The 18,696-nt window shown below is 27.3% G+C and overlaps 3 protein-coding genes across 4 annotated transcripts; 1 reads left to right on the forward strand and 2 right to left on the reverse strand.

Annotated features, from left to right (window-relative positions):
• Positions 1 to 389: 389 nt before the first annotated feature.
• On the reverse strand, positions 390 to 3,974 carry LOC122511008 (ankyrin-2-like). The gene is made up of 2 exons (XM_043625999.1): positions 3,843 to 3,974; positions 390 to 2,849 (listed from the first exon to the last, which is right to left on the reverse strand). The coding sequence occupies exon 2, from the start codon at positions 2,728 to 2,730 to the stop codon at positions 652 to 654; it is 2,079 nt and encodes a 692-aa protein (XP_043481934.1). The 5' UTR covers positions 2,731 to 2,849; positions 3,843 to 3,974; the 3' UTR covers positions 390 to 651.
• Positions 3,975 to 4,102: 128 nt separating this feature from the next.
• Positions 4,103 to 9,206, forward strand: LOC122511012 (peptide-N(4)-(N-acetyl-beta-glucosaminyl)asparagine amidase). 2 transcript variants are annotated; one of them, XM_043626004.1, is made up of 6 exons: positions 4,103 to 4,541; positions 5,294 to 5,598; positions 5,709 to 5,933; positions 6,037 to 6,211; positions 6,319 to 6,738; positions 8,379 to 9,206. In XM_043626004.1, exons 1-6 carry the CDS (start codon positions 4,320 to 4,322, stop codon positions 8,940 to 8,942), a joined length of 1,911 nt encoding a protein of 636 aa, XP_043481939.1. In that variant the 5' UTR covers positions 4,103 to 4,319; the 3' UTR covers positions 8,943 to 9,206. The 2 variants fall into 2 exon arrangements, with proteins under 2 accessions (XP_043481939.1, XP_043481940.1); XM_043626005.1 differs by having other exon boundaries at positions 4,413 to 4,541; positions 5,322 to 5,598.
• LOC122510998 (tyrosine-protein kinase hopscotch) lies at positions 8,998 to 18,295 on the reverse strand. Its single transcript, XM_043625975.1, has 13 exons — positions 17,857 to 18,295; positions 17,065 to 17,360; positions 16,554 to 16,910; positions 16,071 to 16,274; positions 15,595 to 15,872; positions 15,155 to 15,497; positions 14,886 to 15,042; positions 14,617 to 14,738; positions 12,614 to 12,767; positions 12,188 to 12,506; positions 11,726 to 12,072; positions 11,299 to 11,636; positions 8,998 to 9,974 (listed from the first exon to the last, which is right to left on the reverse strand). Exons 1-13 carry the CDS (start codon positions 17,953 to 17,955, stop codon positions 9,632 to 9,634), a joined length of 3,357 nt encoding a protein of 1,118 aa, XP_043481910.1. The 5' UTR covers positions 17,956 to 18,295; the 3' UTR covers positions 8,998 to 9,631.
• Between the last annotated feature and the right edge of the window lie 401 nt (positions 18,296 to 18,696).

Consider the following 18,696-nt stretch of genomic DNA (forward strand, 5'->3'; position numbering starts at 1 on the left):
ATGTGTGTATTTTTTTATTAATGTCTTGTTTTTAATCCTAATAGAGAATATTTTAAGAAAAACTCTTGTGGACACATTTTTATAATAATAAATAAAAAGAAATAGAAAGTAGAAATGAAAAATGAAGACTGAGTATATACAAAAGAGTAAAGTGAAAGGAGGAGAGAAAAGAGAACAGTAATAATTATATTGTCATTAATTAATGTTGATTGGTATAGATAATAATTATTATTTAAAGATACAATTGTATCTTTAATCGGCTCTTTTTGCGCCTTAAAGTCGATTTGCGGCCGACAATAAATCTGCTCTTTTTCCTAAATTTCTCATCCAATTTTTTAAATTCCTTTAAAAAAATTTCCCGAATTACTTTAAGAAAAAAATATTCTCAAAATTTTAATTCTAAAAAAATAATTTAATGTTTCAATTATAATACAGTAGTAGGTACAAAAATATAATATAAAGTACAAAAGAGTATAATATGGAAAGTACAATTATTGTTGCAGTCAATGCAAGAAATCGATAACAAAAAAACATTTTGTTTAACATTTTAGTCCAATTGAAAGAAAAAAATTTATAAACTCTGAGTTGCGAGATTTTTGAAATTTTACATAATCTTTCATCGTTGATTAATAATCACTCCTTTTTATAGCGTTAATATAATTTAGAAAATACTGTTGATAATTTTCGAAGATCACTCATTGAAAGAAATTTTAAAATTTCTCCTAAATCAAAAACTGAGATTTGAATTTTATAATTTCTTTTAATGTAATTTAACAAACAATTCATAGACATGTCAATTAAATCAATTTTACGCTTTGCTTGCTCAATGCGCAATGTTAAAAATTTCGCATACACAGGAAATTTGCCGTACGACAATTCAATGGTATTTAATAACTTCTCATTTCTCACGTAGTTCGCAATTTCATCAGTAGACTTTACTAGAATATCGTGAAAAGTCACATTTAAGTCATCGATAACTTTGGTTTCTTGCATAATTATTATCTGTTGTCGACATTTATTTTGAAATTTTTTAATAATTAATATATCTTTTCTGAAATGGAAATGATCAACTAGTTTCTGGGAACCAGATGGTAGCAATTCTAGACGTGCAATTATCAATTTAAAAAGTTCAGTTTCTTTCCTGGTTCTTTTAGAAACAGAATCACTATAGTTTAGGGATAGTGCCATGGTGAAAAGTTGACTGTCGTTCTCTATTTGATTAATTACAAAAAAACAACTCCAATTCTTTACCAAGTAAAAAGGACCTGCTTGTAAAACTTTAGAATTGTAGTATTCGATACAAATGTCAATCATACTTGAATTGTTATTCAAATTTAATTGTAAATTCAGAACAACTTCAAGTATATTTCCCGTTAAATAATTCAGCAAGCATCTCACAATTTCAGGACGAAATACACCCTTTTTCTCCTCTTCAATGTCACTGATCGAAATTTGGTCGTTTTTGTCAGAAATTTGAGAAATTCTTAAATTGGAGGCATTGATCAATAATCTATGAATATGGTATTTGTTTTCATGTTTGAGAGCAATGACATCTAATAACAACTCTGTTATTTTTAAAATATTTTCAAACATTGAAGGTGTAATTGATTCTTTTTTATTGTCTCTTAGTAGATACTTCAGTAATGAATAATTTTGCTGATCTTTAATGGGATTCGCACCAGAAGCTAAGAGCAATTTAATCATATTTAAATGTCTCGTAGCTACTGCAAAATCCAATGGAACGAAGTGTCCTGTTGTTTCTGAATTAACATTCGCACCGTATTTCAGAAGAATTTCCACCAAACGCGTATGTTCGAATGTGGCTGCAACATGAAGAGGAGTTAATTTGTCATTAAAACAACTCTCGACCGAACAACCTGCTTCTAGGAGAGTTTTCAGCATTTCCTCGTTTCCATTTTCAACGGCAATGTAGACTGCAAACTGTCCCAATTCTCGAGGTAGAGGATTTACCTTGTTCAGGATTTCTTTTACACTTTCAATTTGATTAGCACGCACAGCGGAATGAAATTCAGTTTCCTTGGACGTTAAAACAGCATCAATTTTCGAATTACAGGTTAATACGTACCTCCAAAGTTTCAATTTGTCTTTTGAAAATGATAAATCAAGTAAAGAATCTTCAACACAATCTTGTTTTATGCCGAAATCTAATAAAAATTTCAAAATATCTATATGTTTATCATGTGTACATAAATTGATGAGATCTTCTTTTATCTTTAATCCACTTTCAAGCAAATATTTCAAAATGTCCAACTGTCGATGGACTACTGCGACACCTAAGGGTGTTTCACAACTATAATGTTCAACATCAAGCTTGTCGAATCCATTCGACATGAATAATTTAACCATTTCTAATTTTCCCTTTTGAATCGCAACTTTAAGAGCTGCCTTTCTTTCATCTACATCCATCTTGGCCAGAAATTCAGCCACTTCAACGTTAACATCATTGACATTATTATCCGCACCTTTTTTTATCAGAAAATCAAGAATCTTTAGGAGAACTTCTGCTACTTCGTCAAACAAGAATACTTTGTTTTCTTCATTTTCTTCTGACTTAATATCTTCATTCCTCAAAGTACTCAAGTATTTTAATAGTCTATAAAAACGAAAAAATTCATCCTCATCTTTGTCACTATCATCATCACTAAGATAATCTTCCTCCGAGTCATAATCGTCAGTATCATCATTGTCGATATAATTTTCCCACTGCATTTCGTGTGTTTTTCACTCACCGATAAAAAATTACAATACGTAATAAAAACAAAATTGAACAGAAAAATTGTTGAATTACAATTTCGATCAAAAGAATATTCTTCCGCCGATTCAATTTTCTGGAACAAATAAAAAAACAAAAATATTTGAATATTTTCTCTTGAATTAAGGAGGTACCCTGCTTTTGATGTTTAAAAAATGGACTTTCTGAATTTTTGAAATTTAACATCGAATAACAAGTTTCAAACAAATTTCACCAATTTTTAATTTTTATACTTTTTCATATTATAGAAAAAAGAAAAAAGAAACTAAGATTTCACGAATTTTTTCAGCTTTGAAGATAACGTATGATATTTCAGTAATTTTTAACTAATTTTTAGTTAAATTTCACTGATATCAAGTAGAATTTCACTGATTCAGATTTAGAGGGAACACTTAGCGGTATAAAATATTTCAGTATTCAGGGCAAGGTGATTTCAATTCAAAAGTGTGTGCAAAAACAATTTTTTTTCAAAAGTTTCCAATGCAAGATAATTACGAATTTCCACATTACAAAATTTTTTGACAATCATAATTTTATTTGACACAATTTACGCATTGTTATTTAATACAAATATTTATTTTTCCGCGTGATCTTATGTCATAGTTATCAATTATGGCGTGTTTGGAAGAAAAGTACCTGAAAAGCAAATCATTTTAAAGTAATGTTTGTATTTCTTCTTAATTAAAAGTTTCTGTTTAACTTAACAAAACTAAAATAATTTTTCCACGACATCCGCTCTGGAAACTACAACTTATTTCGAGGTTAAAAAATGTGGCGATTTCAATACAATTTTGAAAAACAGTGACGAAAGTAATTTTGGTAGAAAGTCTATACTTATAGCAGTTCATTATGTATTTATATTGACTGCATATTTATTATTGTGCTTATTATTTATTAATTTAGATAAAAAGACAAAATAAATCTCTGTTTACATTCGGTACTATTCGAATTTTTGCGTAAATAGAAGAATGTCTGCCCTGAATATTAAAATATAATTTTCTTGCACAATCTTTTTAGTTAACAATATTACACTTCTTTTCTAAATGGGAATAATTTTTAACATACATACCAAATTGTTTTGCAAATGTCGACTTTTCAAAATAAATATGTAATAACCCTCAAAATATACTACCAAGAATATTCGGTTGTATAGTTGTATCAAGAAGACTTCTTGAGTTGTATACAGATGTGTCAATGTGTGAATGCACCCTAACGCCACCAGAATTTAAACGACCGATGATAGAAACATTTTGCGCTCAACTACTGGGGATCTCTCTTTACAGAGCAGAGACCTCAGAAGAGATAGTCTAACCCTTTTCATTATTCATGGATAATAACAAATTGATAACAGATGACACTTGGCTGTTGTCTGTACATATATCCGCTGTGTCACAAGTCATTAAAAAAAAATAATAAATATTTCAGTTCTGACAGTTGGTTACTTCTAAAGTCATAAAAAAATAACAAACATATTGAGATAACCGTTAATAGGAGAACACAATTTTTTATTATTAAACTAAAATTTAAATATATTTATTGTTAAAAAATGGCTGGTAATTTTAAACATTGTATAGAACTATTGGAAAGTAATGAAAAAAGTGTGCAACGTGAAGCCTGTTTTGTATTAACAAAGTTGTGTGAAAATATTCTAAAACATCCTACAATAGAAAAATATCGTAAAGTTCGTTTAACCAATCCTATTGTAATGAGTAAACTTTTACCAGCTTCAGGGGCAATTGAATGTTTATTTGAAGCTGGATTCATTGAGGTAATAAGTTAATTAGATGATTTTTATATTTTTCGAAAGGAACTGTAGTTTTCAGAAAGACTTTTCTTTATTTAAGAAAAAAATCCAGTGCTACTATTTTTGTTTTTATTCTTAAGAAATTCATTTCTAATAGGATTTCAATTTGCACTTTTACAATATTCAGTTTGCAATAATGAATAATATATGAACTTGGAGAATTCAATATTTTCCGGCTACATTTACCACGTGAACAGTTATTATCGGGGAGGGGAGGAAGAAAATTGTCCACGTAGACAAACATAAGATTTGTAATTAAAAAATAAATTTAATTTTCTTTTCTACTGTTAGGAACTATGCAAATGCTTTCTTTTTATTAAGTAATATGCAAATTCGTTTATTTTCTAAATTTCAACAATGACCAATTTTTTCTTCTCAGATTCTCTTATCTTTTCCCTTTTTTTAACCCTGAAGTTCACAAAATTCACTATTTTAATTCATACATTTTAAATAGAACATTAATTATTAATTAATTAATTTTTGGTTATAAAAAAGAACAAGCAAGTTCTTCTATCCACATATTTTTTTTAAATTCCTTTGGTAAATTGAATCATGAGTTCAGTCCTTTTAGAAATTCACGATTTTAATTATTTATTTTATATTAATATTTAATATATTTTATTTTAAATTTTTTTTTATTGACAAATTTAAAAAAATAAATTAATATTTTATGTGAATAAAAATTTATGTTTGTTTTAATTATTTAAAATTAATAGACTGATGACGGTTTTTCTTTACCGAAAGATGCATCGCTTTCATTACTTGAAGATATGAAGCGTTTAATTGAAACTTCACAAAAAGAAAATCCTTCACAAGAAGCAATTTGTCAGAATAAGGAGGAATCCATTATAAGACAAGAATCATCAAATTCAAATCAAATACAATTTTTCAATGAAATTGAAAGGCATTTTCATGATGCTTTAAATCTGGAAAATAAAAAATTACTGACTGATGCTAAACTACTTATACCTCTTGAAAAATTGCAATTAAAAGCAACGGAAAGGATGAGATTTATTCAGAGGTAATCGACAGAATTAGTTTAAGAAATTAAATCTGTTGTAATTATTTCCATTTCTTTGAATAATATTTTTTCAACAAAAAAAATTTTTTAATGATTGTTTTCATTCATAGGGAAATTAAAACAAGAAATATGGAAGATAAATGCAGTGATACAGAAAGTGAAGAAGAAAATTTTACAATGGAAGACTTGCTTTTAACAGAATTACTTTACTGGTTTAAATATGAATTTTTTACGTGGGTAAATAGTCCGCCTTGTAATCTTTGCTCAAATGAATGTTCATTCGCCAGGGTTGAACCCGCCAAAAGTCCTGGTATATCAAGAATAGAAATACACAGGTATTTAAAAAGAATATTTAAAAAAATTTTTTTTTCGTGACTAATTTAAATCTTTTGATGGTAAACAAGAAAACTAGAAAGCAATAGACTTTTGGAATTTTAGGTGCGGTAATTGTGGAAATGAAGTAGAATTTCCTCGATATACAGATCCAAGATTTTTACTAAAGACCCGTCAAGGGCGTTGCGGCGAATGGGCTCATGTGTTTACACTCATGTGTCGATCGCTCGGTTACGATACGAGACTCGTAGTCGACAAAACTGATCACGTTTGGAGTGAGGTAATAAAAAAAAATTGTTTACAACATATTTGTCAATTGTGTTTCAAATACACTGTCTTATTAATTTTTTTTGTTTATTTACTTTTTTTAAATTCCTATTTTACTAGGTTTGGTCACTGGCACAAAAACGATGGATTCACGCAGATCCTTGTGAAAATGTCATGGACCAACCTCTAATTTACGAGAAAGGTTGGAATAAAAAATTGTCATACGTGATAGCGTACTCGAAAGATGAAATTCAAGACGTGACTTGGCGCTACACAAGAAATCCAGAAGCAGTGAGAAAAAAGAGGAATCTTTGTTCTGAAAACAGTCTCGTGGCTTTTATATTAGAACTCACTAAGCAACGGTTACATTCTCAAAGTTCGGTTAGAAAAGAATATGTGACGAAGCGAAGACTTTTGGAATTAGTCGACATGCTACCGGCTCCAGCAGGATGTAAAAAAATAGAGAGAAATGAAAATTTTGTATACGAAGGACGTAGCTCGGGATCTTTAGCTTGGAGATTAGCTCGAGGTGAAACTCAAGTAAGACATCATTTTAATTAATATTTTTAATTTTAATAATCAGTGGCCAACAAAATTTATTTTAATTTATCTCTCATTTTCAGACAGAATTTTGACTTTTTCCTGAAAAATATTCTGCTTTACACAAAAAATAATTAGATATTAAAAAAAAATTGTTCTTTATACATTTGGTATTTGCAAATTTCTTGAAATATTCGAAAACATCAATAACTTCTTTTTTAAATAAATATTCAATCAATTTTATTTTTCCATCAGGAATTATTGATTTTCAAAAATTTCAAATTTAAACCTTTTAACATTCAATAATTTAAATAATTTATAAGAATTTTGTTATTGTAACTTCTTTGAATTTTCAAATCCATTTATTTACAATTCAATTTTACGAAATTTCAATTATTCGCAAATTCAAATTTTTAAAAATTATTTCTATACATAATGTCAATTAATAGTGTGAGAAATTCAGATGTTCAAAGATTTGAATATGAAAACTTTTCAAAATTAAATTATTTCCTAAAAATTCACACTACGATGCTTCTTATATTCAATAATTATTACACGAAACTTTAACTGAAATTCATTCTTAAATGAATTTTTATTCAAAAATTCTACGAGAATTCAATAATTTGAATACAAAAATTAATTATTTTCTTGAATTATTAAACGTTTTGTAAAACTGAATTCTTTCAACGTATTTCAATACAATTTTTAAGAATAATTTCATTTTTCAAGGACTGTATTTAAAATTGTATTAAAAATAATTGAATAGCGAAGAATTTTATTAAAATTTTTAAATAATTGAATTCTGGAAAAAAATTTTATTATTTGTGAAAATAATTAAATTCTTATAAATAATTTTATAAAAATTTGTTTCATAATTGATTTTTTCGAAAAATGTTGTGCAAATTCAATTTTAAATAATTGAATATTTATGAAATTTTTATTATTTATAACAATAATTGAATATTAGCGTAGAATTTTATCGAAATTTTTTTTAAAATAATTTAATTCTTCTGGTAAATTTTATAAAAGTAGTAGATATTGAAAATACTTGAATTGAGGAAAATTTTTGAAAATAATTGAAATTTTGTCAAGAATTTTATTAAATGTTTTGAAAATAATTGACTTTTAGAGAAGAATTCTATTATTTATAATAATAATTGAAATTTTGACGAGAATTTTTGTATATTCTTGAACAATATTGAATTTCTGAGAAGAATTTTAATACTTCTGAAAATAATTGAATTCTTCTCATCAATATTATATTATTTATAAAATAAATTGACTTTTGCGAAGAATTTTATTAAAATTCCTGAAAATAATTAAAAAATGTTTATTTTCAAAAATTTTAATTTGTAACTTTTTCAAAAAATTGCAATTGTCATTTTTCCAAAATTTAATTATTTTTCGTAGTGTTTTTAACTAAAATTCTTTTATAAATCAATTATTGTTAATTAATTAATTATATATTAAAAAAATTAACTAATTTCAAAAGAATTTGAATTATTAAAATTTTTTCAAAAAAGTTCTAAAATTTAATTTTTTTCCAGTATTTTTATTAAAATTCCCTGACTTTTTCCGGAGTTCCCTGATTCTATTTATCGAAACGTTAAATAATATTTGTATACTATATTTGATTTCAGGTAACAAGTAAAAAAAGTCAAAAATGGTTGATTCCCAAGGGAACAGAACACTACGAATTACGATATTTTATAGTCAAAGACATCTACGAGGTTTCGATCCAAAATGATAAAAAAATAGAAACGAAAATCGGATGGCAGGAAGGCATCGACGAGAGCGAGGGTGGGATTTTTCGAAAAGAAGAATTAGACTGGAAAATGGTCTACCTAGCGCGCTCGCCTGAAAATGAAGTTGGCTTTCTAAGTTGGACGTTTGAATTGAGCGACGAAAATTTAGTAATGAGTAAATTAAAATTAAACGCCCTGATTGGAGCCTTCCATGGCGGTAATGTCAAATGGGAGATAAAGAAATTTTTCACCGAAGGAAGTGAAATTGAAAAAATTGCCATTAATAGAAGTGAAAATTTTGAAATTGATTTAAAAAAAGCTGTCCGCGTTAATGTCAAGGCAATTTTATCCGATGGAAACGGAGAATTAGCATGGCAGCACGCACAGCTCTTTCGCCAAAGTCTCAATCAGAAAGAAGAACATTCCATGCAAATAAGCATATCTTTAGAGAAAAGATAAATTAGGTTTTTAAATTTGTAAATTTTATAGGTACATAAGATAATATGTATGCTAGTAAAGTATGAAATGTGAAATATATATTTAATTTATACATATAATTTATACATATTTTTACATATACAATAGAAGCGTTCATAAATGGCGTCACGCTATATTTACGGTACATAATACAAAACGTTTTCGTACATTTTACTTACATTTTTTGTACAAATAATTAAAAATGTATTATTAAAGACTTTAAGTAAAGAAAAAATTTTATCTTTACACTCTCTCTCTCTATTATTATTATCATCCCTCTTCTACTCGTTTTTCAGGCACTTAATTCATTAAATTTAATAATTTAAAAATTGCATTTCAATTTCAAATTTTCATACAGCAACACTGTAATTTTACAAACCAAGGTAAATTTGAAATTTAAATGTTAAATTAATGCGAGTAGAGAAGAATTGAAAATTGATATTTACAAGACTCCACACAAAATACAATTGGGACTAAAAATTAATTTTTTAGATTCTTAATTTATCACTTACGAGCTTTCGATATAAAAAAAAGTCTCTTGACGAATTTTCATTTTTCATGTAACATTGTGTGGAGTTTAAAGAAAATGTAGCCGAGAGTTGAATAAAAGACAAACTCAAGAAATGAAAAAAAGGCTGTACAATTATAAGTATGGCACAAAAGTTAAGTAATTAAAAAAAAATAATCAAGTCTTTTATTTCATTGCACAATGTGAGAAAGTCAGGTCTGTTATGACTGTCCCAAGCCCAACAGGGATTCATTAATCTCGCGTAAATTTCGGCCGGACATTTCGGAGGACACGGCAGTCGCATTCCTTTTTCGAGGGCTGCGAGAAGTTCAGCGCTACCTTCCTCTTCGCTATTTTTACACCCATCACGTTTATTTTTACCAATTGATTCGTCGGGGAGCTTTGGATCTTCGCCGAAACTAAACATCTCAAACAGCGTTACACCAAAGGACCAAACGTCGGATCTTGGCGAAAACTTTCCATCTCTCAAGCTTTCTGGCGCATACCTAGAAAATAAAAATTAAATTATAACAAATTAACAGATTTCGTACTCGATAATTCATTTTAAATAGTAGCAAAAAGTAGCTTTCAAACTAAAAAAAAGTAACTATCGAAAAATTAAACTTCACGACTAAAAGAACTCGTTTTCACAAAACTGACAAAAATTCCATTCTATACTTTATTTTCCTAATTTTCATTAAAAATATTTACTTTTTTCTTATCCTGCTATAATAAATTGAATTCTTGTAATGAATATTGTTATTTATGAAAATAATTGAATTTTACAAAGAATTTTATTAAAATGCCTCAAAATAATAATTGAATTTCCGGGAATAATTTTGTTATTTATCAACATAATTCAATTATTTCGAACAATTATTTATGTGAAGAATTGAATTCTGAGGAAGAATTTTAATTAATTTATTAATTATTTCGAAAAAAAATTAAACTAAATTTGTATTTAAAATAATTGATTTCTTTCGAACAATTTTTTAAAATATTTGAAAATAATTTAATTTCTCTGAAAAATTCTAATATTTTTGTAAATAATTACATTCTTCCAAAATTAAAAAAAAACATTGTTTTTAAATAATTGATTTTTTCGAGGAATGAGATTAAATTTTTGAAAATACATAATTACATTTTTTGAGCAATTCCTGTAAAATTTTATTAAAAATAATTGAAATCCTGCGATGAATTTTATGATTTATGAAAATAATTGAAAAGTTACTAAGAATTTTATGATAATTTATGAAAATAATTGAATTCCTGAAAGGAATTTTAAAATTTATGAAAATAATTGAATTACTGTGAAGAATTTAATGCCAAATTTTAAAATATTTGATTTTTTCGAAAAAATTTATGCAATTTCTACTTTAAATAATTGAATGCCTGTGAAATTTTTTTTTTTTTGGAACAATAATTAAATGCTTGTGTGTGTATCAAATAATTTTGTTATTTATCATTAATAATTGAATTATTTCGAAGAATTATTTATGTAAAGAATTGAATTATTGCGAAAAAATGTTATTAAAATGTTTAAAAAGAATTGAATTTCTGTGAAAAATTTTGTTATTTTTGAAAATAATTGAATTCTTTCACAGAATATTGTAAACATTGCTTTAAATAATTAATTGTTTCTTAATTAATTGTTTAATAATCAATATTATAACAATTTTATTTTAAATAATTGAATCCTTGTAGAAAACTTTATTTGTGAAAATAATTGAATTTTTCGATTAATTAATTTCAAAGAGTAATTAAAAATAATTGAAATTCTTCGATGAGTTTTATTATTTATGAAAATAATTGAAATGCTTGGAATTTTACCATTTAATCGGCAAGTCCCTGTCAGTCTGTAGAATGTAATAATCATTCTTCCCCATCACTTGCGCCAGGCCGAAATCACTAATCTTCACTCGATCCTCATCAGCCACGAGAATATTCCTCGCGGCTAAATCCCGATGCACAATACTCTTCTGTCCAAGATATTCCATCCCCGTAGAAATATCGAGCGCAAAGTGCAGCAACTTTTTCTCCTTCAGAACTTCATGATTAATAGCCAAGTAACTTTGCAGCGATCCATGTTTCAAAAATTCCATCACCAAACAAACGTCAGGTTCAGAAATGACACCAAGAATTTCCACCACATTTGGATGTTTTAAAGTCTACAAAAAACAGAAGTCAATATATCAAGTTTTAAAAATAATATAATAAGAGAAAATAAAATAATAATAAGAGAAAAACGAAAGATTACCTTCATTATAGATATTTCCCTCTCAAAGTCGCGTAAATCAGCTTCCACAGATCGCATTTTGAGTTTCTTCACTGCAACTCTCTGCGGTTCGGAGTCTTTGGAATTTTCCTTCTCCAAAGTACCTCGATAGACTTCTCCATAAAATCCTTGGCCTATTTTCCCCTGGAGGATAACATTGCAATCTGACGTTAACTCAAAAATACCCTGCATTTGACCGAGAAAACCGTTTTCTTCCGAAAAATCATTTACACTCGAACTGTCGCCGATTCCCGATTCTGCCAGTAAGTCAAGAAAAGCTGTAAAGTCCTCTGCGGTTGCTGTTGGATCCATAAAGTGTCCTGATCCATCTAAATCAGAATTATTTTATCACTACCAGCAAAATTATTACTATATAATAATATTATAATTAATAGAAATCACCCGCGGGTCTATAATTGGCATTGGATTAATAAATATACTTACGGTCATCCGTGTCATCCCAATGTAAACTCGTGTGATCGGTAAACAGACTACTGGCTCGGGATTCACAATCCGATGAGTCCACTTCGAGACCTTCGTCTCCATCATGAACGGTGTTCTTCAGTAGTTTCGGAAGTGCCGTTGCGTAGACGTGATTTCTTCTAGAACTGTAAATAGCCAAGTTGATATGCCGAAGATCTCGAACAATAGCTTGCGCTTTCTTTCGTGTGTCTTTGTCCTCCTCCCAACACTCGAGCATCACTTGATAAATGTCCACCGAACAATTTTTGGGTATTGGCAAACGTTTTCCACTCGCGTAATACTGCAAGGTATTAAGAGTATTTATTAAATAAGCAAATAATCTGCTAAACCTAAGATGATTTTCCTAGGTCCGGCAAGTGCCCTGGTGGCATGTGTCAAATGACAAACCTTTTTAATAGAGTCCAAATTGGGCTTCATAGGCAGAGTCCCACCTCGAGAAAAGATTTCCCAAATTACAGTACCCACGGCCCAAATATCTGCCTCTGTGCTACGTTTCGCTAAATCCGGATGATGGTAGCACTCCAATGGTAACCAGTGAATGCTAAAAGTATTATTATTTCAGTTAATTACTACAATATTTTATTATTATTACTACGAATTTATTATTTATACAACGAATATCAGACTTCGCACTCGATAATTAATTTTAAAAAAATAGCAAAGAGTAGCTTTCAAGCTAAAAAAAAGTAACTATCGAAAAATTAAACTTGACGACCAAAAAACATCGTTTTAGACACTTCATAAAACTGACAAAAATTCCATTCCATATTTTTTATTTTCCTGACTTTTACCTAATTTTCATCAAAAATATTTATTTCTTATCCTGCTAATAAATTTAATTCCTGCAATGAATTTTATTATTCATAAAAATGTTAAAATATTTATAATTAAATAATTTAATTTTTGCGAAGAATTTTATAACAGTTTTTAAATAATTGATTTCATTGACTAATTAAATGTAAATTATAATTTAAAGAATTCAATTCCTCAAAAATTTTTATTATTCATGAAAATAATTTAATTCTTAGGAAGATTTTTATGAAATTTTTTTTAAATAATTGAATTCTCTCTGGAAATTTTATGAATTTTTGAATTTCTAAAAAGCATTTTATTATTTATAAAAATAATTGAATTCTTGCGAACAATTTTATTAGAATTTTTCAAAATAATTGAATTTCCAAGAAAAAATTTATTACTTTTAAAAATAATTGAATTTTTGTGATGAATATTGTTATATCTATAAAAATAATTGAATTTTGCAAAGAATTTTATTAAAATGCCTCAAAAATATTGAATTTTCGGGAATAATTTTGATATTAATTGACATAATTTAATTCTTCATGTAAATAATTGAATTCTTGTGAAGAATTTAATTAAAATGTAAAAGAATAATTGAATTGTTTCAAAAAAAGTTAATTAAAATTGTATTTATAATAATTGATAATAATTGAATTACATTTTTTCGAGAAATTCGATTAAAATTGTATTAAAAATAATTGAAATTCTTCGATTTACTTTATAATTTATGAAAATAATTGAATAGTTGCTAAAAAATTTATTAAAATTTTCAAAAATAATTGAATTTCTGTGAAAATTTTGTTATTTTTGAAAATAATTAAATTTTTCATAAGAATGTTATAAACATTGTTTTTAATAATTTATTTTTTCGAAATATAATAAATATTATGAAAATTTTGCTAATAATTGAAATCTTGTGGAAAACTATCTTTGTGAAAATAATTAAATTTTTCGATTAATTAATTTAAAATAGTAATAAAAATAATTGAAATCCTTCAATAGATTTTATTATTTACTAAAATAATTGAATTCTTAGAATGTTATCAAACATTTTTTTTTAAATTGAATTTCCATGAAAAATGTTATTATCAGAAAAAGTATTTTAATTATTGTGAAAAATTGTATGAAAAATGTTGTTAAATAATTGATTTTTTTGAAAATGCTATTCTAAATTAATTGAATTCCTGTAGAAATTTGATTAATTATGAAAATAATTGAATTTTTGATGAATTTTATCCATTTTTTAAAAATAATTGAATTCTTTTGCGAAATGTTATGAAAATACTAGATATTGAAAATAATTGAATTTGAAATATTATTTTGAAAGTAATTGAATCTCTTTAAAGAATTTGATTATAATTTTTGAGAAAGGTTTTTTGATTTCATAGCGAATTTAAATTAGTTTAAATTCTCAACAAAAAAAAAAATAGAAATATTAACTTTTAGGGGCTGAAATCTAAAATCTGAAATATCTAAAAATCTAAATCTAATTTAATCTAAAAATCTAACGTAAAATAGTAGTAAATAGTAGGTTTTAGTAGATGAGTGCAAAGCCTGGAATATTTATAATTTCATAGACAAATTTCTCTTACTCTGATGGTCCATATCTAAATAATCCCGGATCACTGAGTTTAACTATAAAATTTTTGTCAGTATGTTGATAAACAAGAAGTTTCCGACATCTCAAGTTACCATGAATGATTTCTTTTTCTTCCTACAATAACAAAAAAAGATGTGTTAATTCATTACTGTAAAACATAAAAAATTGTGAAAAAACAAAACTAATTTTAAAATTAACAATAAGTACATGCTTTTATTCGTTTCTTTTTCAAAAAGTTTTCAAAAAGAAAAGGTTACTTACTAGGTGAAAAACAGCATTCGCAAGACTAGTAGCGGCTTCAATTAAATCAACAGTTTTTACAGTTTGACTCTCTCGTTGCAAATACACGTCCAATGGGCCAAAGTTTACTAACTCTAGAACCATTCCTTGTGCAGGTTCAAATGTTAAACCGAAAGCTCTGATAAAAAGAATACGTCATTACTATTTAATATACTAGCGGATTCAATTCGTTTTTAAATTTTACAAAGTTCATTTAGTCTTTTATGATATTTGTCGCATGTAAATCTCACCTGACAAATTCTTTGCATTTCAATTGACTCCACTGAGTGGTAAGTCGTATAAAATCTTTAAAAAGTTCTTCCTGCTTCAGCAGTTTGATGGCTACCTCCACCTTCTTGCCTTTTTCGATTCGCCACAAAGCTTTATAAACAGCAGTGGGAGAGAAAAATCCAGACACTGCATTATTCTCCGAATTATCTTTATTTTCGGGGAGAGGTTGTGCTTTGTAAACCTGTAATTCTGAGTGTAGAATTACAGCAGGTCTTGCATTTAATAAATCTGATATGAATTCCTGATCCGCAATCACATCTAATTCTAATCTTTCTTTAGCACAAAGTAGCAGTTGAGATTTGTCTACAAAAAAAGCAGGAGTGGATTAAGATTTTTTTATTCTTATTTACTGACAAAGACTAATTTATATTTAAATATCTGTAGAGTTGATTTGATTTACCATTTTCTGAAGCTGGTATACATTCACCGAGGTAGAGTTGTCCTTCAGGGTCTCGATATGTTTTCCTCAAGTGAGCAAGGGATGTGAACTTTTGAATAGTTCCCGATAAAATAAAATCATTGGGACCTATTTGATTTATTCTGTGAGTCCTTGGTTTCCCATCTCTCCCGCAAGCATCGAGATAAATAACATTGTACATTGTCTCGCTCTCTCGTAAAATGTACGTTCCGGAACGATTGCCTCGCTTCTCTTTTAGCTTTGCATACGAGAATTCTCCCCTGAGGTCCAGAAAATTAAAAACAAATTTATTTTATTTTGTATAGGTTTTTGAATGATAATATGTAACATAGGGAAATATTAAATCAAATCAGCAATTAAGTAGTTTTACAAAATTTAAATATGAAAAAAAACTCTCTTCCCTTGCAAAATCGGTTATTAAAAATATAAAATAGTAAAAATATTTAAAATGTACTCACCCTACAGGACCGTGGCATTTCATTTTGGATAGAGCGGCTAAACTTGGTGTTATAACTTCACGACACAAATTAAAAGTCCAAGTAATTGTTAACCTATAGTAACCATCGAGAGCAGAAACGAAAGACAATAGTAATGCATTTGAACTAAATTTTAAATACAAAGGTATTCCAACTCTCCTCGCTATTTCCACTGTACAATCAGGACTGAAAAAAATAGTTTTATCAATTTTTAAGTAAAATTACATAATAGATTCAAATTTAACATTTTAAATCTTAATATTTCAAATATTTCAAATTTAGTAAAATTTTTAAAATAACTTAATTTTTAAAAGAATTTTCAGAAAATATTAAAAAATAATCAAGTTTTTGAAGAATTGAAAGATGATATTTTAATAATTTTAATAATTAAGTGTAAGAAATCATACTTTTTTTTATTTAATGTTAATAATAATTGAACTATATTATATTGTAGATTGCAAATACCTCATGGACACGGTGCAAAGGTCTTCGATAGTGCAAAGTGTAATCCACTTATCGTCCACTTCGCAATAATTTATTTTTTCAGACGTGACTCTTAGTGTTACCCGCGACAAAGTATTATCCGTTCCCTTTTGCAAGAGTGCTTTGTGATCTTCACAGGGATAATTGGGAGCCATGGACTCGAATTGCACTAAATACTGTTCCTTCACGTAGGGTGCATCATAGCCCGACAATCGTGCCAGAGAATTTTGTATTGGTTTCTTAATAAAAAACGAATGCCTTTTAATGCACTCCTTTGGAATATACTTTTTATAATCCGATTGAACATTTTCACGAGATGTTTTCTTTTCGAGCATTACTCTGAAAAAAAGAAATAATTTTTCCTTTAAACACATAGTCACTTAGTATTATTATAAATATTAAATATTATAAATAATATATTATAATAATTATATAATAAATAAAATAATATAATTAAATATAAAATATTATAAAGTGAAAAATATATTCATACCTATACATATCACAGACACCAAGCCCAATAAGTTCTGATTTGTGTTTTTCATACACAATTTCCGATACACTATTCTCCATAACATCGAGTCTTACTTGCTGAAAAAAATATTCGTACGCTTTGGAATCAATTCTTCTTAATCTGTTCAAAGAAGAAGGTTTGAATCTTATGCGAAACTCGAATTTATCTTCCTTGCCATCGAGCAAATGGCCTGGTGGGTACCAATACTTCTTTTTAAAATTTCGCAAAGAAAACAGGTTTCTTGCTATTGGTCCTATTCCCAGTTGTCTGCAGACCTGTGAAAAATTGATGAATAAAAATTATTCCTTTTATTTTAGTCAAATTTTTAAATTCCCCAAGTCTATACTTTTTACTAAACAAAACATTAAAAGTCAACAAATCTTGCGAATCAAATAAAAATAATAAAATGGAGCAACAAAATCAATCTTTTTCAAAGAAAAATAACTTTAATACATATTTTTAACAATTCATTTTGCAACACTTAAATTATTACTCTTTAGTACTGAAATAAAGTAGTTTACATAGAAGAAAACAAAATTAAAAAAAAAATCAATTAAAAATTCGAACTTCAAAAGTATCACTTTTAGAAAAATCACCCAAATATTTTTATCAACTTATAAAATTCACCAACCGAATGTTTTTATTTGCATTGTAATTCAATTTGAAAGCTGTAAATTTATATTCTTAAAACCTTCAATTAAAGTTCTACTAAAACCTATAACGAATAAAACTATGTAATTTTAAGTATAAAACTCAAGTATGTTTATTTACCTTAATGCAAAGATCTTCAATTGTTGAATTCAAGGCATAAGTGATATTTAAAACCTTCAGTTCCACCGACAAGTGAACAAAGGCTATTTTATCTTCCATTGTAGAAATTTATTGACTTCAAGATATTCAGTGAAATATTCGATTGTTCATTTTATTAAAGTAATTGAGGTTACTTATTTTACGAAAAAGCACTTGATTCTCAAAAAAAAACATTTTTTGCCAATGTTTTCCATCCCCTATACGAGTAAACTCTTTTTCACAAAATAACTGCTTAGCGCTAAAACTAATAACCATTTAGTATATAAATCTAATAATTTATTCTACTGATAGAATAAACTATTCTTTATTGTGTAATATGATAGTTAATTGTAAAATTAATAATTTTTTCATTTCTTATAAAAAGATGTCACATAAAGAGCATAAAGCAATGAAAACAAGGTTGTGGATCTGCACCTAAATTAAAGGTGTTTACACACCGGTTAGTATGTATAATGGATCATTTAGGTTGAGTTTACAATAACAATCTTGAACAGGACGTAAACGTTACCGTTACGAAACATTTAGCATTGTTTTGTTTCGTTACGTCCCGTTCAAGTGTGCTATTGTGGACTCAACCTTAATGTTTTTCTAAAAATCGTGTGAACGCACCCTTACATATCGCAACGCTGACATTAAAGGTATTTACACACAGGCTTATACAGTATAGTATGCATAAAGCGACTTCTACAACAAATTTTTTTTCTTGATTTGTGTCGACACAATAGTCTCCTGAACTGAAATTTATCAAAATCAATAAAAATTGAAAAGTCAGTGTGTAAGTTAAATCGTTTGAAATAATAA

Source organism: Leptopilina heterotoma, unplaced genomic scaffold (genome assembly GCF_015476425.1).
Source record: "Leptopilina heterotoma isolate Lh14 unplaced genomic scaffold, ASM1547642v1 Lhet_8, whole genome shotgun sequence".
Lineage (NCBI taxonomy): Eukaryota > Metazoa > Arthropoda > Insecta > Hymenoptera > Figitidae > Leptopilina > Leptopilina heterotoma.